This window comes from Anarrhichthys ocellatus, unplaced genomic scaffold (assembly GCF_004355925.1).
Source record: "Anarrhichthys ocellatus isolate YVR2014 unplaced genomic scaffold, GSC_Weel_1.0 scaffold682, whole genome shotgun sequence".
Taxonomy (NCBI): domain Eukaryota; kingdom Metazoa; phylum Chordata; class Actinopteri; order Perciformes; family Anarhichadidae; genus Anarrhichthys; species Anarrhichthys ocellatus.
Window position 1 is genome coordinate 1 of NW_022280656.1, and position 22,511 is coordinate 22,511.

General features: G+C 45.1%; 1 protein-coding gene across 1 annotated transcript; it reads left to right on the forward strand.

Annotated features, from left to right (window-relative positions):
• Nucleotides 1-290: 290 nt before the first annotated feature.
• LOC116376898 (collagen alpha-6(VI) chain-like) lies at nucleotides 291-22,468 on the forward strand. Its single transcript, XM_031838397.1, has 32 exons — nucleotides 291-436; nucleotides 696-1,283; nucleotides 1,857-2,414; nucleotides 2,701-3,321; nucleotides 3,582-4,142; nucleotides 4,883-5,434; nucleotides 5,922-6,509; nucleotides 7,422-7,979; nucleotides 8,074-8,429; nucleotides 8,887-8,965; nucleotides 9,236-9,381; nucleotides 12,009-12,101; nucleotides 12,286-12,339; nucleotides 12,578-12,649; nucleotides 12,812-12,838; nucleotides 12,939-12,983; nucleotides 13,189-13,242; nucleotides 13,524-13,586; nucleotides 14,463-14,528; nucleotides 16,469-16,522; nucleotides 16,871-16,906; nucleotides 16,989-17,051; nucleotides 18,279-18,341; nucleotides 19,815-19,877; nucleotides 20,737-20,799; nucleotides 20,879-20,929; nucleotides 21,281-21,316; nucleotides 21,422-21,484; nucleotides 21,576-21,638; nucleotides 21,723-21,758; nucleotides 22,013-22,049; nucleotides 22,212-22,468. Exons 1-32 carry the CDS (start codon nucleotides 361-363, stop codon nucleotides 22,250-22,252), a joined length of 5,826 nt encoding a protein of 1,941 aa, XP_031694257.1. The 5' UTR covers nucleotides 291-360; the 3' UTR covers nucleotides 22,253-22,468.
• The last annotated feature ends 43 nt before the right edge of the window (nucleotides 22,469-22,511 follow it).

A 22,511-nucleotide genomic window follows, 5' to 3' on the forward strand; every position in this document is an offset into this window, starting at 1 on the left:
GTTCTGTGTCGTGTATATTTCTTATAATCCGTTCCTTTTGCAGTGTTTGCTGTTGACAAGAGGTTAAAGTCACGACATCCAGTTCTACTTCTGTGACTGTTTCCTTCATCAGTCAGCCAACACTGGTGAAGCTGAAGACAAAAGTTACTCTGTTACATCTATATAATATCCATCCATCCATCCATCCATTTTCCTCCGCTTATCCGGGGTCGGGTAGCGGTGGCAGCAGGCCAAGCAGGCTGACCCAGACCTCCCTCTCACCAGCAACATGTTCCAGCTCATTCTGGGGGATCCCGAGGCGTTCCCAGGCCTAATATTTATGTGTTATATCTGTGTTGAAGGAGGAGAGAAACTTCCATCATGAAGGGCAGAACGAGTCTCCTCCTCTTCCTCGTCATAGCGGCGTGTTCCTCTGGATCCGCTGCTCTGACTACAGGTGGGTTTAAACCGGTTTGACAGATTGTGTGTGTGTGTGTGTGGGGGCGGTGGCAAGTACAGTATATGGTGTTTATGTGAAGAAAGTACAGTCGCAGGTTCCACCATACAACATCATGAGTAAATATATTTTGAGATTAACAACTGGTGAAACTGGAGCTTCACAGTACAACAATGATCCATTAGTTCATCACAATGTGTTCCTCTGAGACCTATCGTAGTTCATGTACAGCTGAACCTTTTTTTCTTCTCCGGCTCAGAGTGTGAAAACGCCACCTTGGCCGACATCGTCTTCCTGGTCGACGGCTCCAACAGCATCGGTCGCGATAACTTTCAGAAGGTCCGGTCTTTTCTCTGCAGCCTCATCAAGGCCCTGGACATCGGCCCTGACAAGGTTCGGATCGGCTTGGCTCAGTACAGCAATAAAACCTTCCCGGAGTTCCTGCTGAAGGATCACACGAACAAGAAATCCTTGCTGGCTGCAGTGGAAAAGCTTCCCTACCGAACAGGAGGCACCAAAACAGGCGAGGCCATCGAATACCTCCAAAAGAACTACTTCACAGAGGGCGCTGGGAGCCGAGCCAAACAACGGGTGCCTCAGATCGCTGTGGTCATCACGGATGGAGACTCCCAGGACAACGTGACGCCGTCCGCCCAGCTCCTGAGGAAGCACGGAGTCATCGTGTTTGGCATTGGGGTCGGAGCAGCCAACCGGAAGAAGATGGGGTCCATCGCTAACTGGCCTCCAGAGCGCTTCCTGTCCTCTATCAAAAACTACCAGGATCTGAAGACACTGAAAGATCGTCTGCTGCAAATGGTTTGCGTCACTGTGGAGGATCAGAGGCAAGGTAATGAAATATAAAAACATCTAGCCAACGTTCATCTTTTCAAATACACAAAACGGCCGAAGTCTAGATCAGACTGTTAGCTAGTTTGATGGTCCCACCCTGCCTCTCAGCCTGAGGGTCTATGTTACCTTTTATTTGCTACTGTTACATAAGCATTAGCATTTCAAACGGTTCAACTGATTACTGTCAGTTTTTGAGGTACATGTCGATGTAGTCAAGGTGGCAGTTTGCTTTAAAATAAAATGCTCTCAATGCATCCTTGTCCGAAGCGTTGCTGTTCCCAAGCTCAAAGACGGCCGTCACAGAAAGACATGATTTATTGTATAAATAAGGAAACGGGTATTTGTGGGGTTGCACCTGCTTATACATGAACAAAGTCCTGCTGTGAAGCCTGAAAAATGAGAGCTTGGGAGCATATTGTCTCCTTCAAGGTGAAGTCAGTTATGCTGAATTCTTTGACAAATTCTTGACAAACCGGCCACGACTCTAAACTGTGGGTGTAGCAACACTTGAGCATACTGACACCTTGACTGTACCGCTATAAGATGTAATTGTGTTTGTCTCTGCTTTCAGCTTTGGCGGACCGGTTTGGAGATACTTTGTTCCTGGTGGACAGCGGCATACCTCCCGAACAGTTCTCCATATTTAAGAAAGACTTTCTCAAATTGATTGACGAGCTTAACGTCGGCGCGTCCAGCTACCGCATCGGTTTGGCTCAGTACGGTCAAGAACCCAAGATGGAGTTTTATCTCAATACTTTTCAAACTAAACAGGAAACCCTGGCTGTTGTGAAACGTTTCCGCCTTGCCCCGCAACCCAACCGACCACGAAACCTGGGCCGAGCTCTGAAGTACGCCAGCACTCACTTTTTTACCCGTGAGGCGGGGGGGCGAGCCCACCAAGGCACCCCACAGTCCCTGGTCGTTGTGAGTGGAAGAAAGTCCGATGATTATGTGTCCGAGCGCGCTCAAAATATCAAAAAAGCAGCGGTAACTGTTTATGGGATGAGTGCAGGTGCAAGCATGGATGAGTTAATGTTATTTGCCAGTGATGGATACGCATTCGATTCTCCCCGATTACTTCTTTTGAAGGATTTCTTGATGACGGAGCAAAAGGAGACCATTACTGAAGGTGAGAACCATCATCCGTCATTCATTTGAGAAACTTTGGGAAACTGTATTTCATGTTTTTGTCATTCTTCAGTTAGTGACAGACTTTAACGGCAGCGAGGAACAAATGATAATGACATAATTGACGCAAAATGATTCTAGCTCGTCCTTCATTTTAAAAATAAAAGTAATTCATTGAATGAAATTCTAATTTTAATGTAGCATTCCTGTGATATAGTTCATCTTCACATATATTTGAATGGTTAAGTAGAAGATAGCTCAAGTAACTAACTACACTCTTTTCACAGATTGCAAAGGAGCCATTGTGGCCGACATCGTGTTCATCGTCGATGAGTCTGGAAGCATCGGAAACGACAACTTCCAGCTGGTGCGCACTTTCCTCCACTCGGTTGTGAGCGGCTTGGATGTCAGTCCGTCTCGTGTCCGAGTGGGCATCGTTACGTACAACACCGAGTCCACAGCACAGGTCTACCTCGACACCTTCGATGACAAGGACGAAGTCCTCCAGTTCATCAAGATCCTGCCTTACGGTGAAGGCGGAACGAACACTGGAGCAGCTCTAAACTTCACCCTGAAAGAAATCTTCATTGAGGAAAAGGGCAGTAGGAAAGCAAAGGGTGTCCAGCAGGTGGCGGTGGTGATCACAGACGGTGAATCCCAGGACACCGTGAGCGACGCAGCGATCAACCTCCGTCGGGCTGGGGTCACCATTTACACTGTAGGAATCGAAAATGCTAACAAGCCTCAACTGGAGGAGATGGCGACTCACCCCTCTCATCAGTATGTCTTTAATGTGGACAGTTTCACAGAGCTGAAGCCCCTGAAGCTGAGCCTGCAGAAAGTCCTGTGTGAAAACATCATTGACCGAGTCGCCTCAGTTGGTACAAGGGAAACGAGCAACAGAGAAGGTTTGAACCAGTGTTTTTTGATAGTCACTTAATACGAAAGCCAGAAATCCCTGGTCAATGTTCAACAACAGCATGTTCACCCAGCAGTTTGTTTGTGCTCTGGGGATGTAAAGTTGTAGACTACTTGTTGCCTCTTGAGTTGTTGTTCTTTAGTTTAATCTTTACTCAAATATTCCCCAGTGTTTGAATGTTAATTTTTAACCTTCCACTCTTTGACGTTGTGAAAATAACTAACCTTTAAAGTTGCTCTTCCTCTCCAGCATGTGTGCAAAAAGATGAAGCGGACATCTTCTTCCTGATGGATGACTCGGGGAGCATTAAGAACCTAGACTTCGAAGACATGAAGACCTTCATCATCAAGTTTCTACATACCTTCACTATTGGGCCAGAAAATGTACGTGTGGGGCTTGTGAAATATGCTGATTCGCCAACTATAGAATTCGATATGACAGCCTACCCAGATGCCAAGTCATTGGAGAAAGTCGTCTTGGGTATTGAACACGTAGGAGGTGGGACAGAAACAGGAAAAGCTCTGTTATCTATGGGCAAACACTTTGAGAGAGCCGTGGCCAGCCGGGTTCACAAAGTCCCAGAGTACCTGATCGTCATCACAGACGGGGAATCCACCGATGAGGTCAAGGCTCCGGCAGAACAACTGAGGGCTCAGGGCGTCATCATCTACGCCATCGGGGTGAAAGATTCAAACAAAACGGAGCTGGAAGAGATCGCCGGCGACCCCAAGAGGACCATCTATGTCAATAATTTTGATGCCTTGAAATCCATCAACGATGACATCATCACAGACATCTGTTCTGAAGACGGTAAGGATATTTAGTAAATAAATCTTGAGTCAAAAGTATGTTGTGTTGTTCCCGTCTGGATGAAGATGACCAGGTGTATTTTGAATGTTTAATTGATATTTCTGCTTTTAGCGTTTCTTAACTAATACCATCTCCGATAAGCCGTAGAGCCGTAGTGCTGCTAGTTCACATATTGAAGCATGAGAGAGATGTTTTTTTATATAGCAGACTTTACAGCTAAAACAAATGAAATATGAATATGAAAGAAACCGACTCGTGATTTTCATGGGAGCTGCAGTTTATTTGTATCCTAACAAATTAATGTTGTTTAAGCTTTCAACTTCTGTCGTAGAAGCTCATTTATCTCAGAATAAGGATAGCAAGTAAGAAGACTGATGATGTAAACTCTCAAATGACAAATTGTAGTAAGTAGAGATATAAATATACAGTACCGAAACTATGCCAGCCAATATAACCATCATTTTCCTTGGCCTGGAAGACGGTGAGTAACAATGTCAGTGACTCCGCCTTATCGTGACCCTTCAGTTATCGGGGCATGAGGTTTTTTAAGCAGAGCCTTCTACAGGTACCAATTTGAGTTGAGTGTTTTTAACTTTGACTAGCTAGTTGTTTTTGAACTAGTGATTTAAAAGGTCACACCCCTTGCTTGTCTCTTTTCCTACAATCTCATTGGTACTCAACGACAGAAAAGTGTGGAAACAGGAACACCATGTAATCATTTCTGTGATCTTTGTCCACAGCTTGCAGAGATGTACAGGGTGACATCTTTTTCTTAACTGACAGCTCTGAGACCATCTCTGAGAAAGACTTTCAGACAATGAAAGAGTTCATGAAATCTGTCATCAGCAAGTCCGCCATCGGGCAAACCGAAGTGCAGGTCGGCGTCATGCAGTTCAGCACAAACCACAATCTGGAGTTCCCCCTCAGGCACTACAGCAGCCCAGATGACATAATGTCAGCCATCGATAATATGGAGCAGATGAATCAAGGCACGCTCACAGGTAAGGCCCTCAAAGAGGTGTCGCAGTATTTCGATGCAACCAGAGGAGGGCGACCTGGCAAGAGGCAGAGTCTGATAGTGATAACAGACGGTGAGGCCAAAGACCAGGTCAAAGGCCCCGCTGAGGATCTGAGGGCCAAGGGAGTGGTGGTCTACGCCATCGGCATTGCGGACGCCAACAAGACCCAGCTGGAAGAGATCAGCGGTTCATTGGACAGGGTATATGTTAAGAGGAACTTTGATGCTCTGAAGGACTTGGAACGCCAGATGACCTTGAAGATCTGCAAGAAAGGTAAGAGAAGTTCAAGACCATCCCAAAAAATGATTTAGATTACGGGTTTATTAAAGCATTGAACCTTCAGGTTAATCTCTTTTTCTCACAAGGGAGTCTTTGTGGTTTTACCAGTTAGCATTAAAGCTAATTGATGACCAAAAACTGCTGGGTGCGGTTACTGCATGTCACATCTCAAAAGTCCTGTCCCCATAGTAGGGTTGCCAGGTTTGAGCTCTGCAATAACTCTGCTGTCAACCAACCCGGCTGACTAGCATGGATCGGTGACTAGCTTACCAGCTAACAAGATCCAACATAGAAACGAAGCAGCCTAGTGTTGTGCTAAGCTAGGCTAAACACATCCGAGACATATCTCTGTACTGAGCACACAGACGTAAAGTTGATTTTATCTTTTCATCTTTTATGAGACCACGATAAGAACCAATCGGGTCTCAGTTTCCCTTCTAACACTCTGTGTTTGCTCTTTGTCTCTGTTCTCTTCAACCAGATTGTCGGATAGGAAAAGCTGACATTATTTTCCTGGTGGACAGCTCCACAAGCATAGATCCACCAGAATATGAAAGTATGCGGACGTTTATGGAGACAGTAGTGAACCAAACCACAGTCGGCGAAGACCAGACTCGTTTTGGGCTCATCTCCTTCTCGAATTACACCGTGCCTCATTTGACTCTGAATGCTTTTTACTCCAGACGAAAAGTTCTGGAAGCGATCCCCGTTAAGAATCCACAAGAAGGAAACACTTACACAGGCGAGGCCTTGAAATACTCGCTGGAGTTCTTTAGCGCTCAGCATGGTGGCCGGAGAGACCGCAAGGTGCCTCAGATTCTCATGGTGATCACAGACGGGGTTTCCAACGGTCGTTTAGACTTAAAAGAGACATCTGATGCACTGAGAAACAACGGGGTCATTGTCGTCAGTATCGGAGTGAAAGCATTAGAGGATGAGCTGGAGCAGATGGCTCGTGAGCTGAAGACGATGGCTGGTGGAGACGAATCCAAAGTTTTCTACGTGGACGCCTTTGAGGGACTAGAAACTTTGTACAGAAACATGTCTAATGTCTTCTGCATTAAGAGCGGTAAGACAACAAAACAGTGTTTAAAATCTTTTTGATGTATAGTTCACAGGGTCCAAAGGTGTCCTGCATCTTCTGAACTGGAAGATTTAAAAGATCAATTCAGCAAACAAAAATACATAATTTACACTTAAACCAGGTGATATCTGATAATGCTCACAGTTTATTCCAGAAAGTCATGATTTGGGGGAAAATCTTCTCAGCACTATTTCAGTATTGAGTCCAGTAAGTGTCGAGTGGAATCTTTTGATAAATCAGAAACTTTATTAATTAATATTTTAGTGCTCAATGTTCTTATTGTGTTCCATTGATTCAATAGTTCATTGCTCCTTCACCTTCTTTGTGGACAGCAGCAGTCCTTACTGCACATCCAGAATCTTTTGTGAGGTTTTATGAACTAGATGATATTCAAAATAAACCTTGAAAAGGAATGTTAAAGATACACAACAAAGAGTAAAAATCCCCAAACCTTTAGTATATCCATGTCCTCAGTCCGAGACCAAAACACAACAATTCCTTCTAAGAGGCTAAGTGGATTCTAGCTAGATATAACACAAATGGAATGATTTCAGCTCTGAATGTATACTTCAATACACTCAATACTTCAGAAACAACACATTTGACAAAAAAAAAAAAAAAAGAGTGCCTTCCAGATTTTGATTGGCTGATCAGGTCGAGCAGGAAAGATGTAAAAAATTGTGCTGTACCCGATTACCTGTAGACCATAAGAGGTATTGGTCACATTTTGAGAACTACCTGATCAGTACACATCAATAACAAGGTATAGAGAGATCTCCAACCTCAGTGAATTGGGGAGTTGAGTGTGTTGTGGCCAAACATGAATGAACCATTACAGTGATAATTGAACTTATTAGTAATGTAAACAAACACCTTTCTCTTGCTCTGCTTTGGCAGCTTGCGAGGCCGACCTGGTCTTCCTACTGGACTACTCCAGCAGTATCAACGCATCAGAATACAACGTCATAAAAAACTTTACGACAGACCTGGTGAACAGCTTCAACGTCAGTGAAGACTTTGTGCACGTTGGACTTGCACAGTTCAGCAATGTACCGAAACATGAGTTTGACCTCAACAAGTACTTCCATAAGGAGGATTGCATCTCACACATCCAAGGCTTGGAATACAAAGGTGGAGACACCTATATCGGAAAGGCCTTGGATCACATCAAGGATTACTTTGAGGTGTCGCGGGGCAGCCGCAGGGAGATCCCCAACATCCTGGTGTTGATCTCAGATGGTAATTCTCACGATGAAGTGAGGGACGCAGCCAGCAGTCTCAAGGATGTGGGGATCAAGGTGTTTGCCATCGCCGTCGGAGACGTTTACCCCCTGAAGCTCCTTCAAATCACCTATACTCCAGAGAGGCTGTTTACAGTGCGGAACGTCAACGAATTGGCTAATATCAAGCAAAAGGTGTTGGACGAGATTTGTCCAAAGGATCCGCCCCCCCAAGGTTTGTGAGTTGAAAAGTGTGACTTTGCCTTTCCCTCCATATTCCTCTGTTTCTCTGGCTGCCAAAGGTAAAAATGTGTTTCCTTTTACTTCAGCCTGCAGTATCGATATCGCCATGGGATTCGATATTTCTCGGGAAGACCGAGGTCCTGGCGAGATGCTGATCAGCGGCCACGCCAAGCTCCAGGCCTTCCTGCCAGAGATCGTCCGTTACGTTTCTTCGGTACAAGGTCTGTGCTGCGGCGTTACGGATCCTGTCAAGACCAACATTGCCTTTCGAGTGCTCGGTAGAGACGGACAGCGCCTGTACAACACAAACTTTGAGCCCTACAGCAGCAACGTGGTGCATAAAGTCATGAACCTGCAGATGTCAGGACCTTCCTACTTCAAGACAGCCCTGCTGAAGTCCTTCAAGGAGATGTTCAAGATCCAGTCCAAAGCTAACGTGAAGGTGAGAGGTACACAGCTGGTTGTGTTTCTATTTGGTCATCATGAAAGTATCACATGGTGGCGAAGGCTTGTTATTCTGTAGCCACAGTGTTCTGCATGCTAACATGCTAACATGCTGATGTTTAGCATGTTTACCATATTCATAATTTGCATGACAGAATTACCAGGAGACGCAAAGAACAGCTGAGGCTGATGGGAGTTTGTTGAGTCATAAACCAAAGTATTAGACGTAGTGAAACGCTGACCTGATGATGGCGCTAGATGAAAAGTCAGAGCATCACCAAAGTTATTAGCTTTCATCCTCAGAGGAACATGAATCCATCACCACTTCAGTCTGGACCAACGAACACGAAACGTTTTACACAAATGAGGACAAAAAGCAGGATGTTTACTGACATGATGCTCCTACCAAGTACTGTTACTTCAAAAACATCATCCACATACATGTGACCCATCAGGTGCTGGTGATCTTCTCAGACGGACTCGATGAGGATGTGATGAACCTGGAGCAGGAATCAGAGCTGCTGCGACAGTCTGGTAAAACCTGCTCTGATATATAGATTAAATTAATCCTGAAACTCAAAACACTTTTTCTCTGCTTCAGATTTTCTGTCTTCTGCTCAAGTTATTGATTTCATTCATCTCTTCCTCTGCTTCTTAGAATCTTCCTTCCCCTCTCAGGTGTCGTCTTGTTCATCAGTTTACTGAAATGCATTTCTATGTATTTGATGGAGTAGGTTTTTTGCTCCTGATCCTTTTAGGGAAATCGGTAAAGCTGCCATCTGTAGTTTTGTTCACTGTGTGCAGGTGTTAGCGCTCTGCTGATGGTGGCCCTGGAGGGGACCCGAGACCCCGCCCAGCTGCAGATGGTGGAGTTTGGGCGAGGATTCGGCTACAAGCTTCCTCTCAGTGTCGGCATGCAGAGTGTCGGCAGTGCCGTCCTCAAGCAGATTGTGAGTCGTAAACCTTCAGGACAGCTTCATACCTTCTGTCGAACTCAGAGAGCCGGTCTGTACGAAGTCCAGAAACTGTCTCTCGTTGAAGACCTTCACCGTGTAGAACTCGGTTGTTCTCTGAATAATGAAAATAAAAGAGCTTGAGGAAGTAGTTCTTGTTCTCACCTGAGAATCACTGCATGAGTTCACACTGCTGGATTGTTTAAAGATTGAAGAGTTTTTCCAGATCTGGTTTTATTTTATAGCTCAGCCAGACTCCACATGAGCCAGAGAGCGGAGTCTGGCTTCACTGATCAGGAGGGTTTTACACTGAAGAAACCTGTGCTGAAAGTCAAAAGAACAATTAACGATGGTGATGGCAAAAGGTTTGAATGTAAATGGAGCCAGAGATGTTAAGGTCCAGCAGGGTTGTGCTCTGTCCGGGATGCTCTCTGCACTCTCCCTGGAACCCCTCCTCATCAGAATACGCTCTCACCTACAGGGTCTGGTTTTACCTGGTTTTAGTAGGAACATGGTTTTATCAGCTTATGCAGACGACATTGTTGTTTTTATCTCTGTTCTTAATCCCTCTGTTCTTAGCCAGTGCCCGTTCTGCAGCCTTAGAGAGACTGTTCACCATGTTTTTACTGAGTGTAAGAGACTCATAGAGTTCTTCTCTCTTTTAACTTTGGTTTTTAGTCTTTCTCATGTGTTTACTGAAAGGGTTTTCATCATGGGAGCTGCCTACAAGAAAACAGGAAAAGAAAAGTGGCAGCTCCTCAACTGTCTTTCAGGAGAAGCCAAGATAGCAATTTATCTGAGCAGGAAGAGCCGAGTTGTCTTTAATTATTTCTTCTAATGTTTGGAGTTTTTCTTTTGTAATATATTGATCTGAATTAGTTTGATTTATTGGTATGTCTTTGTACAGATTTTCAAAATGTGCTCTCCAGATGTCACCATGTTGGATGGATAATGAGTAACACAATAACATCAATACACAATTCTCTCTCTCTCTCTCTCTCTCTGTCTCGCTCTCTCTCTGAGTGGAAGGAGTGTGGAGTTGACGGAGCGTGTTCGAGAGCGATTAACACTGATTTTTTTCTGGTATTTTTTTGTCACTAGTTAACGTTGGATGTGATAGTGTATCTCACGGTGTTTGTGTGAACATTTAGCTGGTTTTGGGGTCTTTGTGAGTGGTTTCAGTCGATCAGTGCGTGCTGTCGGCTGCTAAACGCCACCATGGACATGACCGACCTCACGAGGAAACACGGCATAAAGATCCCGCCGACTTTCCCGGTGTCAGTAGAGGAATGCAGCCTGGCTGTGGGTGAACTTGTTGGACATAGCAGCGTTGCGTCCGCTGCGCGAATGAACAATGGCGTGGTCATATTTTTAGACACCATCGGAAATGCGGAAGTGGTGATTGACAACCGAATCGAGGTGGGCGATAACTTCTTCCCCGTTTACCCTCTCTGCACACCGGCTGTGAAGGTAACCGTGTCCAACGTCCCACCGTTCATCAGAGATGAAGACATAACCAGGGAACTATCAAGATACGGGAGGATAGTGTCTAAGGTGAAGAAGGTGTCCTCTGGGTGCAAGTCTCCTCTCCTGAAGCACGTGGTGTCTCACAGGAGACAGCTGCTCATGATCCCAAACAACAGGAGCAAGGGGCTCAACCTAGTGTTCAAGATCAGGGTCGATGACTTCGACTACCTCATTTATGCAACAACTGATGACTTTAAATGATTCAGTTGTGGAAAAGTGGGTCATCAGAGCAGGACGTGTCCTGAGAAAAACAGCTCTCATAAGGACCAGAACCAGACAGGTACTGAAGAGGGCAGAGGGGACAAGCAAGACGGACAGGACGGGCCAGATGGGGTCCAAAAGAGGAGGGTGGAGGAAACAAGTGGGGTACAGGAGGTGAGAAAAGAGGGGGAAAGTGGGGGACAAGAGGTGATGAAGGACGGGGCAAGTGAGGTCCAGAAGGTGAGGGAGAGTACTGGAGGACAGGTGGAGATAGGTGGTGAGGTGGACATGGAAGCAGACGAGGAGCAGCTCAAAGCCCCTCAGCTGAAGAGGAAACAGAGGAGACAGCAGAAGCTCGCAGGCGAAGAAAGTGGCAACTAAAGAAAGTGGAGGAGCAGCAGAGTGTGAGTCCAGTATGGAAGAGGACTCTGAGTCAAGTCAGGAGGAGGGCGCTGCTTCTGACAGTGAGCCCTCTAAACACGGTGCTGGCAGCTGTAGGAGCTCTGGAGACTACAGTGTGGAGAAGATAAAGGAGTTTCTGAAGAGGAGTAAGAATGTGAGAGGAGCCAAAGTGGAGGACTACCTCTCTGACAAAGAGAAGCTCTCCAGCTCTGCCAGAGCTCACATGAGGAGCAAGGACAGAGGAGGTCTCACGAAGCAGGAAGGCTTCAGACTGAAGAAGATAGTTCACAAAGAGCTGAACAAAGATGGTGCTAAGTGAGAATAAGTTCTCACAGTCTAAAGACAATCAAAGACACATTTATGTTTGTTGGACTTTATTTGTTTAACCCTTTTAAATGGTAAAGAAACATGTTCAAAGAAAATAAAGGTTTTCTAAAAATCAAAAAAAAAAAAAATCTGTCTGTCCTTTGACTCTGTCTTCTGTCTCTCTGCAGGACTTTGTGTCAGAGAGGGAGTGCTGCAACGTCATGTGCAAATGTTCGGGACATGAAGGCGTCCGAGGCTCTCGGGGCCGCCCGGGCTCAAAGGCGAGTGGAAGACACGCCCCTTTAGAGTGTAAACATGATGTGTGACACCTGCAACGGGCCCGGTTCCTCTTTCTGTGTCGTAAAGATTCTTTTTTTTATTGAAAGATGCTCACTTCACAGTGAAACGATGTAAAGTAAGGAGGTCAGCGGTCTGAGAGTTTCTGGTCTTGTGTTTCATGAACAGGGTCCGTCTGGACAGAAGGGTCAGCTGGGCTTCCCTGGAGAGGAAGGAGTCTTTGTAAGTGCTCTTCATTCACTTTGACATAAACAGAATGACATGAATAGAATAGAATGTGCTGATGGACCGGTGGCACCACAGGATGAACTGTGTGCGCTCTAGTTTCATGTTCTGCTTTCTGATGGTCGTAGATTCCTCCTAAAAACGTTGAACTCATCCAACATGAAACGGTGTCAGCTGATCTGTGTTGGTCCCTTCTGGACTCTGATTCACTGCTGCCTCTGTTGGGCTGTTGCAGGGGGAGCGAGGGCTTCCTGGACCAAGTGGACCTCAGGGCTTGGAGGGCTGTCCTGGAGCCAGAGGACACAAGGTTTTTACAATATCTTTTATCTACTTCATATTCTTACAAGATGAAAATGCTGCTGCTACATTCAGAAAAAACAAAGTAATGTCAGACGTTCTCAGGTTCTTTTCTGATCACAGAGACAGAATGTAAAGCAGAAGGTTGTCTCATGGTGCTTTGTGTCTGCAGGGCTCCAGAGGATTCTCCGGTGAAAGGGTGAGTACTCAGGACCACTAAACACTAAAGTCTGCTCAGGTTAGTTACAATGTGATTGACAGAGTCGAGCAGCAGTGAGACGTTGATTCTCTTCCAATAGGGCGAAGACGGAGCAGATGGACTGTTCGGAGTCGATGGAGAGCAGGTACCAACATCACAATCCAGACTAACTAAAGCCTCTTTATTCATTCATTATGAACCAGTGTCAGTTTAAAGGAGCAGTGTGGAGGATGTAGTGCCATCTAGTGGTGAGGCTGCAGATTGAACCGTAACGACTAGTCGTGAAACCAAACATCTCTCTAGTTATGCTCTATGTGGGCCCTGAGCTGGTTCTGGTTCTGGTTCTGCAGGGACTGACTGGAACAGATGGAGCTCAAGGAGAGAGAGGAGAGCCTGGAAACCCAGTAAGTTCTTCATATTTATCAAACATTTAATTCAACTCAAGTATGACGAATAGAACGAATAATATATTCATGAAAATGCATTAAAATACATTATATTTTAGTATCATTACCAGTAGTAAATATTATGATTTATATGAATACTTATAATTGACATAGTTCTTTCTGCTGTTACTGTTGTTACAGATATGATTATTTTAATGTCTACGTACATTTTAATTACGTTTCCTGCTGTAATCCGATCCCCCGGCTGGTTGACTGACAGGTTGTCCTTTCGTCCTCAGGGTATCCCGGGTATCAGAGGGGAGGCGGGGCTTAGAGGACAGCGAGGACTCAGAGGAGATCCGGTGAGTCCAACATTTGATGTTATTATCATTATTATCTGATTTCTCATTTAGAGAAGTTCATCTGAACATCTGAATATCATCAGGAGGACTCGTGATCCCTCACCGGCTTCCCACAGAGCTCTCATTCATAGACTGTGAATTTTAGGATAATTTAAAACGATGTATTCATGAATGAAATGTATTTGCCTTTATTTTCTCCTGTTTTCAGCTACAATAAGAAGTTTTTATTTGTCATATGCACAATATTTACAGTACAGCAGAGTACTACAAAATGTATACAAGAAAAACATGCAAGTAAATATAAGTGCTGTATGCAGGTAAACAGTAGTATAAACAGTAGTATAAACATTAGTACAAGCAAGTAGTGGTATAAACAAGTAGTATAAACTAATATCAGTGAAGTAGTAACCCCTGCCCCCTAGAAGGAGGTGAAGTAGTGCCAGTAATAATATGATAATATAAATATAAATAATATAATAAGTAAAGAGCTCTTGAGGCTTTAGAAACATTCAATGAAGGACTGTGAGAGCTTCCTGAGTCCAGCAGGACTCTCACAGACCAGACCAGCATGTATGTGGGAGTTGTCAGAAAGAAGGAGAGTTTTCCCTGTTGGCTCTATGTTTACAGTAAAAACAGGATAAAAGTTGGATGGCCTTCTAAAACCCCCACATCCCACACGTCAGACCCTTAAAGTCCAGTACATCTCAGCCAAAAGTCTTGTGTAACTTCTTGAGAAAACACAACCTCCCTCTGAATCTGATTGTGACAGAGAAATAAATCTAATGTCTCCTGTTAGAGCCAATCACAGCTGGAGGCTCCTCCATGTGGACTTTCTCTTTCAGGGCGGACTGAGGATCTTTGTGTTTTGTCCAACAGGGTGAACCAGGGGCTGATAACACCAGTCCGGGAGCCAAAGGGGACCCTGGGAACCCAGGTTTACCGGTAGGAACCATCACACTCTGGATCTGTGTTGAGACTGATGCTGTTTGGTGAACTTCAAGTCCCACAATGCACTGCTGTCTGAAACATCCTGCTGTGACCAAGAGTCCTGGACACCATGGGACACCATGGGAAGTGTTGGAAATACAGTAGCTTCCTTTAGAATACTTTACACATCCAATCAGAGGGCTTCACAGAGCTTGTAATAGTGGGCCAAAGGTAGAGGCTATTGCATAAATCATCAGGCAAAGCATTCTGGGTACTGTAGTATTTAAGGTCCTTCTTGTTTCAGGATGCTTTCCCAAGGCTTTCAAGACTGCCAGAGTCACCCCCCTTCTGAAGAAACCATCATTTGACCCCTCTGATGTCAAGAACTTCAGACCAGTTTCTCTTCTATCCAAAACACTTGAACGTGCTGTCTTTAACCAACTGTCTTCCTATCTCCAAAAGAGCAGCCTCTTGGACCCCCACCAGTCCGGGTTCAAAGTGGGTCACTCTACTGAGACAGCCCTCCTTGCGGTGAAAGAGTCGCTTCACGCCGTGAGAGCTAACTCTCTCTCCTCTGTCCTGATTCTGCTGGACTGTCTGCAGCGTTTGACACTGTGAACCACCAGATCCTCCTCTCCACCCTCGAGGGGATGGGCGTCTCAGGCTCTGCACTCTCCCTGTTTGCATCCTAACTGACAGGTCGATCCTACCAGGTGACGTGGAGGGGGGCCGTGTCGGAACCACGCATGCTGACTACGGGGGTTCCGCAAGGCTCAGTCCTGGGCCCCCTTCTCTTCTCACTCTACACAACATCTCTGGGTTTTGTTATTCGCTCGCATGACTTCTCTTACCATTGTTATGCCAATGACACCCAGCTGGTCTTGTCATTTCCCCCCGGGGACACTCAAGTGGAGGCACGCATCGCTGCGTGCTTGGCTGACATCTCGAAGTGGATGACTACACACCACCTGAAGCTCAACCTGGACAAAACCGAGCTACTGTTCCTCCCGGGGAAGGGTTGCCCACACTGAGACCTGTCCATCACCATTGATGATACCGTGGTGACGCTAACTCGGACTGCGAGGAACCTGGGTGTGACTCTGGATGACCAAATGTCGTTCTCAGCAAACATTGCATCGGTTACACGCTCCTGCAGATTCCTGCTCTACAACATCAGGAGGATTCACTTCCTCACTGACGAGACGGTGCAGGTGCTCATCCAGGCTCTTGTCATCTCCCGCCTGGACTACTGCAACTCTCTACTTGCCGGAGCCCCGGCGTCGGCCATCAGACCTCTGGAGCTTGTCCAGAAAGCTGCAGCTCATCTGGTGTTCAATCGCCCCAAGTTCTCCCACACAACTTCCCTTCTCCGTTCTCTACACTGGCTCCCTGTAAGAGCTCGCATCCAGTTTAAGACTCTGGTGCTAGCCTACAGGGCAGTGAAAGGAACGGCTCCTTCCTATCTCCAGGCCATGGTCAAGCCCTACACCCCCGCCCGACCACTTCGCTCTGCTGCCTCGGGGCGATCGGTTGCCCCGTCGCTCAGAGGTCCCTACGGCCGATCAACCCGATCACGGCTGTTTTCTGTCCTAGCCCCTCAGTGGTGGAATGAACTCCCCACTGACGTCAGGACAGCAGAGTCGCTGCCCATCTTTCATCAGGCTGAAGACTCACCTCTTCAAGAAGTACTACCCTGAGCCTTCCACTTAGCACCTATTGTATTCATACTAGTTGTTGCACTTACTGTATTCGTATTAGTTTGTTTCTGTACTTCTGCTCTGGTTTATGCTCTTAGATGCTTGTTTAAAAAAAGGAGATGTACTTATGACTTCTGGTGACTAGTTCTCTTGAATACCGATGTTGAATACACTTACTGTAAGTCGCTTTGGATAAAAGCGTCTGCTAAATGACTGTTATGTAATGTAATGTTCTAAAGTGTATTCTTTCTCACACAGGGATTATCTGGAGTGGACGGGGGGGCAGGTAGCGATGGAGGCCTCGGGAACCCGGTGAGATTTCTGACCTCCATTCTGTCCTATCATCCCTGTACGTTTTACTGATAATACTTCTCTTCTTGTACTCAGGTAAAGTTTTGAATCCATTTGAAATGCGTTTTGGTTCTCTTTCTGTATTTTAATCAGAACATTTTGGTTCTCTGTCTGTATGTGAATCAAAACATTTTGGTTCTCTGTCTGTGTGTGAATCAAAACATTTTGGTTCTCTGTCTGTGTGTGAATCAAAACATTTTGGTTCTCTGTCTGTGTGTGAATCAAAACATTTTGGTTCTCTGTCTGTGTGTGAATCAAAACGATGTAAAAGTTAAATGTCCTCAGATGACAGTGTTTTCTGCTGTGCAGGGTCCAGACGGGAGGAGAGGCTCTGTGGGGCAGAAGGTAGGAGAGGAACTCAACAACACCGGACTCTGATGCAAAGCTTTAAATATCCATTACACATTGAAATACTGTCCGTCTACAGGGGCTACCTGGAGACCCGGGGGATCCAGGACTTCAGGGCAGCCCAGGTGCTTCTGGTCCTCAGGTGAGTGATCATACAACAGCTGCCAACATGAAGCTGATTAACAGGTCGCAGGAACAGCTGCAAAAGCACCAACACCAGCAAAAGCACCAGCACCAACACTAACGTAGGAGACCTATCGCTGCAGAAACATAGAGGAAACTTTCTTCTTTTTTTGGGGGGGGAGAATTACAGAGTCCAGTACATGTACATTTACAAGTGAATGTACACTGATTTGTGAGCAGGAATATAGTTTGTTTCCACTTCAAAACCTGCTCTTATATCTGCACATCGGAGCATTTCTATTGCCTCCTCACGGCTCAGCGAGGGTTCGGGAATGTGACACTTGGGAGTCTTGGCTCACGGACAGACTTCCAGAGAAATTCAGTGGAGCTGTTTAGTGAAATGGAAACCATGTGGGGATCTTTCATGAGGAGAAAAGGAAACGCTGTGAACATTCTTTCTGTCACCCATGAAAACTTCTCTCCTTCAATGAAAACTCTTCTCACAGATTAAAATAGCATCATTCAGATTCCAGATGTTTATTAACATGTCAACCCGATTATGTCGCATAACAGAGAGAATCCTGTTAAACTAAACACTTTGATAATTGATCAGTAAATATTGATTGAAGAGGTTGAAACTGTGATTAGATCAGCTGATGTTCCAACAGTAACTATAACACCTTCTGTTTATATCTGAAGTCTGAAGAAGAGTTTGATAAAGTTACCTCCCGTTTGTTCTAGGCTGCTTTTATTGTGAAACTCTTGAAACAGGAAGCTGTTCCTGTTTCAATCTAAGCTTCCAGCTGATTTCTTCTTCTGTTGCTCAGAGGATCTTTGTCTCTTTGAACAGAGTTTAGTTAGAACGTCCACTGAACTAAAGAACATCTGTTAGTGACGAACACGTTCTACAAAATAAAAGCATCATGTTGTCCTCTCACACGTCTATGGCAGAGCCGGGTTGGGGGGTATGTTCAGGGAAAATAATGGTAGCTTCCAAGATTAAAGTCTTAAATGTACGAGATAAAACTCAATGAAGAAAAATAATTTACGAGAAGAACAGTGGAGTGTTATGTTCAGAAAAGACTCATTACATAACTGAGTCACTGAAGAGTCCAAGGAAATAGAAGATAGAAAGAAGCCTGAATAGAATAAAAGAGGAGAATAAAAACGCCAGATATGAACATATAAATAAGAAGTCCCAGTTGTTTCTTCAAGTGTCCTCAAGCAGTCCATGTTGTCTCTGCAGGGAAGCAGAGGAAAAAACGGTGGTCGTGGACCAAAAGGACTCTCTGGCCTTCCTGGACCTCAGGTCGGTGCATCACCTCATCATCGGCCTCCTGTAACTCAATTTAGTGTGGTTGTGTTCAAAACCAGATCAGGACTGTGGATTAGTTGTTTTACAATGACGCTGATTTAGGAAACGATCGGTACGATGAAAAGTCTCTCAATGTGCACCAGGACTTCAGGGCCATTTCACACCTTCTGGTGTGATCCGAACCAGAATGACAGCTGTAAAAACTTCCCCGAAAGCAAATGAGGTGGACCGAGAGTCAAAAAAACAAAAACACTTCAATTATTCAAAGATGACAGAGAGACGTTAATGTCCTGGACAGGAAGTAGGTGGTGACCACCGTCGTCCTGTCTTCACCTACATCCTGTCTTCACCTACATCCTGTCTTTATCACATATGTCCAGCCTTCATCACCTACTTCCAGTCTTCATCACCTACTTCCAGTCTTCATCACCTACTTCCAGTCTTCATCACCTACTTCCAGTCTTCATCACCTACTTCGTCTTCATCACCTACTTCGTCTTCATCACCTACTTCGTCTTCATCACCTACTTCGTCTTCATCACCTACTTAGTCTTCATCACCTACTTCCTTTCCTCATCACCTACTTCCTTTCCTCATCACCTACTTCCTTTCCTCATCACCTACTTCCTTTCCTCATCACCTACTTCCTTTCCTCATCACCTACTTCCTGTCCTCATCACCTACTTCCTGTCCTCATCACCTACTTCCTGTCCTCATCACCTACTTCCTGTCCTCATCACCTACTTCCCGTCCTCATCACCTACGTCCCGTCTTCATCACCTACGTCCCGTCTTCATCACCTACGTCCCGTCTTCATCACCTACGTCCCGTCTTCATCACCTACGTCCCGTCCTCATCACCTACTTCCTGTCCTCATCACCTACTTCCTGTCTTCATCACCTACTTCCTGTAAAAACTGTGAAGAAAGCATCTGTAATCCTCGTGTTGAAAAAGGAAACAGCAGGTGACAGAACGAGAGAGGTCGGCTGTCAAACTTTTCTTTAATTTGAGGCAGATTGTTTTTTTAACACAATACATTCTATCATGTTATATTTTTTACTTCTCTTTTTTCACTTGATTTTTCTTTCGTCACTTATATAATAATCACAAGTTCCAACTGCCAATTATTAATATTAGGCAACATGACCTCATGCTGGATCTGTTTGTTATGCACAGAGCCGACATCATCATTCATGAGCAGAGTGAGAATTATTCATTAAAATACACTGAGGTTCAGTTATTAGCTCATGTAGTTTTTTGATTTGGTCGTATTTAGCTTCTTTAGCTGCTCACCTAAAGCTGAATAACAAACTCAAATGTACCTGATGACTGTTTGTCGTCAATTTTAAAGGCCTCAACGAGCTTCAAAGATAGTTCTGTATATCGTGTTTAAAGCTCAACGTGTTTTTATACCTGGTCTGAATCTTTAATGTCAGTCCTGCCTGGACTCTGTTGGTCTTCCTGCAGGGTGGACCAGGACCAGCTGGAGAGCCGGGATTAGCCGGACGTCGTGGAGCTAACGGACAGAAGGTGCGTGGCATCATTTCCTTGAATCAACCAACACACCACATTAAGACGAGTCCGGCTGTGATAGCTCTGGTTGTATTGGCCTGTTGTCACGGATACCCGATGATCATCCAATCAGAATCAGCTTTATTGTCCGAGGCTACGTGCACATACGAGATATCTTCAACACTTTCTAGCTCTTCCTCGGGAGCTCCGATACGTTCACAGGCCAGACGAGGTATCTAATCCCTCCAGCTTGTTCTGGGTCTACCTTGGGGCCTCTTTTTAGATTTGGACGTGTCCGTTAAACCTCTAAAGAGAGGCGTCTAGGAGGATCCTGATCCGATGTTGAACCACCTCAGCTGGTCCCTTTAACATGAAGGATCAGGGTCTCTAGTCCTCTCTCCTCTCCCTTTCTCTAAGGCCGAGTCCAGATTCCCTACGAAGGAAGATCATTTCAGCGATGCACTTCCTACTGCCCAGTCTGCCGGAAATTAACAGAAGAAGAAGAAATGAAAACCAAACAGACCCTGGGTCAGTTCTTTGGCGTGTCCCAGATGTTGAGACCTTGGTTACATTTCTCTATAGCCTTTCCAAAATGTTCAGACGTCGTGGACAAAGCCAGTGAATGAGGACGCACTTCCTCTCAGAGGACGTCAGTGGAGTAGGCAGTCCTCCAATGTGGCCCAGACCACCTGCTGATGTGGTCTGAGCGATCGGGTCTCTGCGCCTACGTAGAGCTGTCCACTTGTGATTGGAAGTTAGAGTCCAGCTGCTTGATGATTGGTCATAAACCAAAATGTTGGACACATTAACATGTTGACCGGATAATGGAGTCAGAAGGATCACCTAAGTTACTCCATTGTTGTTGTTGTTGTTAAAGGGCCAACCAGGAGAGCCGGGTGTGAAGGGAGCTCCTGGATCACGGGGACCCAGAGGAATGGCGGTAAGGAGCTGATTATCGTTGTGAATACTGTGAGTTTATGGTTCAATCGGTGAGTCTGACCATCTGTCCCGCGTCTCAGGGTCAAGACGGAAAAGACGGTTACGGACCTCGAGGACCCGAAGGAGCCAAGGTAGAGCTGGACCAACGAAACCGTAATGTGAACATGAGACCATCACGATAGAAGTCTGGTTTCCATCCTTTCCTGTTGTGTGAATATGTCAGTTTAATACATAAAAACAGCTGGTTGGTGCCGTTAAAGCACCACAGAAGAAGAAGAGGTGTCTGCTTCGGTTTCACTTTTCCACCTCAGCCAAGAGATTTTCTTCACCATATTTTGACTTTTTCTTAAATTTCCATCATTTCCATTTCATTTTTTACAGCCATCACAAAGACGCCACTAAATCCTGACAGTTAAAGAACCTTCTGTTCTGATACAATACAAATGAATGAAATGTACTTCTTACGTACCTTCTCTTTACAGGGAGATCCTGGTTTCCCTGGTTACCTTGGTCTACAGGTGAGTCCATCCTTTTTTCTAAGATCTGAGATCTGAATCAAACATGAAGAAGAAGAAGCTCGTTGGAGTCCAGACGGCTCAGTCTGTTTTTTCTTGTGTGTTCAGGGTGAGAAAGGTCTGGAGGGACCCAAAGGCTACCCGGGGCCTAAAGGGAACCACGGTCGAGGGGTGAGCCCCAACATGCCTCATTTATTTCTTATTTCTGAATGTTTTTTCTTCTTCTTCTGTGACTTTTTAATTCTGGTTCTGGTGGATCTAGGGGAACTCAGGCGGTCTGGGAGCTTCAGGCAGGCCTGGAGAACCGGGTCATCCAGGACACAAAGTGAGAGTTTTGTTTTATTCATCATCAGAGACACGAGGCGGAAGATAACACTATGACATAATAATGATGTCATCCTTCCTTCAGGGTCCCAGAGGTCCTCCTGGAAGCAAAGGAATGACTGTAAGTCAATGATGGAATGGAAACATTTTACTTCCACTTTTACTGCATTTACATACTTCTACTTCGGTCAGGTTTTGAATGCAGGACTTTTATTTGTAGTGGAGTATTTTCACAGTGTGTATTCATACTTTTACTGAAGTAAAGGACCCGAGTACTTTAACTGCTCCTGTAAGTCCATCTTACATTCCCTCGACCTGCCAACGTTAAGGGAACATTCAATATACAGTATATTTACATATTCTGTGTTTTATCAGGATTGTCAGCTGATCAGCTACATCAGAGACAACTGTGGTGAGTGTTTCAATGTGTTTGGAATTTAGACACTTCATACCACTGACTTGAAGTTTTATGACAAGAAGTCTATAAATACTTCATAAATACTCCATAAAATCTCTTTATGTTTACTGACTTCCATCTACATGTTGACACAAATATTATTTGTCCTCCACACAGCTTGTTACCACGGTATGTATCATCTCCAGTTTGTCTGGTGAGTAGAAGAGAAAAGTCCAGTTTACTCTCTATTCATTCACCTTTTAACCTTTTTTGGTTTAAACATCTTGGTTTTGCTTTTTTTTATTTGTTGGGAACCAGAAGTGACACGAGAGGGCGGAGCTAAGTACAACAAAATGTTACCTGTAATTTTAGGGCTAAAACGTCATAATTAACTTTGATGAAGTGAAAACACACTGACACGCAGTGGTGTCGACCTGTCAATCACCGTGTAGCCCCGCCCTAAAGCATCCCCTGCTT

Excerpts from the sequence above, each read along its gene's own strand:
- LOC116376898 (XM_031838397.1), top strand. The coding sequence starts at position 361 with ATGAAGGGCAGAACGAGTCTCCTCCTCTTCCTCGTCATAGCGGCGTGT. Across the intron at positions 5,435-5,921 it reads CTTGAAGATCTGCAAGAAAG|ATTGTCGGATAGGAAAAGCT; the intron begins GTAAGAGAAGTT and ends CTCTTCAACCAG. Across the intron at positions 18,342-19,814 it reads CTGGCCTTCCTGGACCTCAG|GGTGGACCAGGACCAGCTGG; the intron begins GTCGGTGCATCA and ends GTCTTCCTGCAG.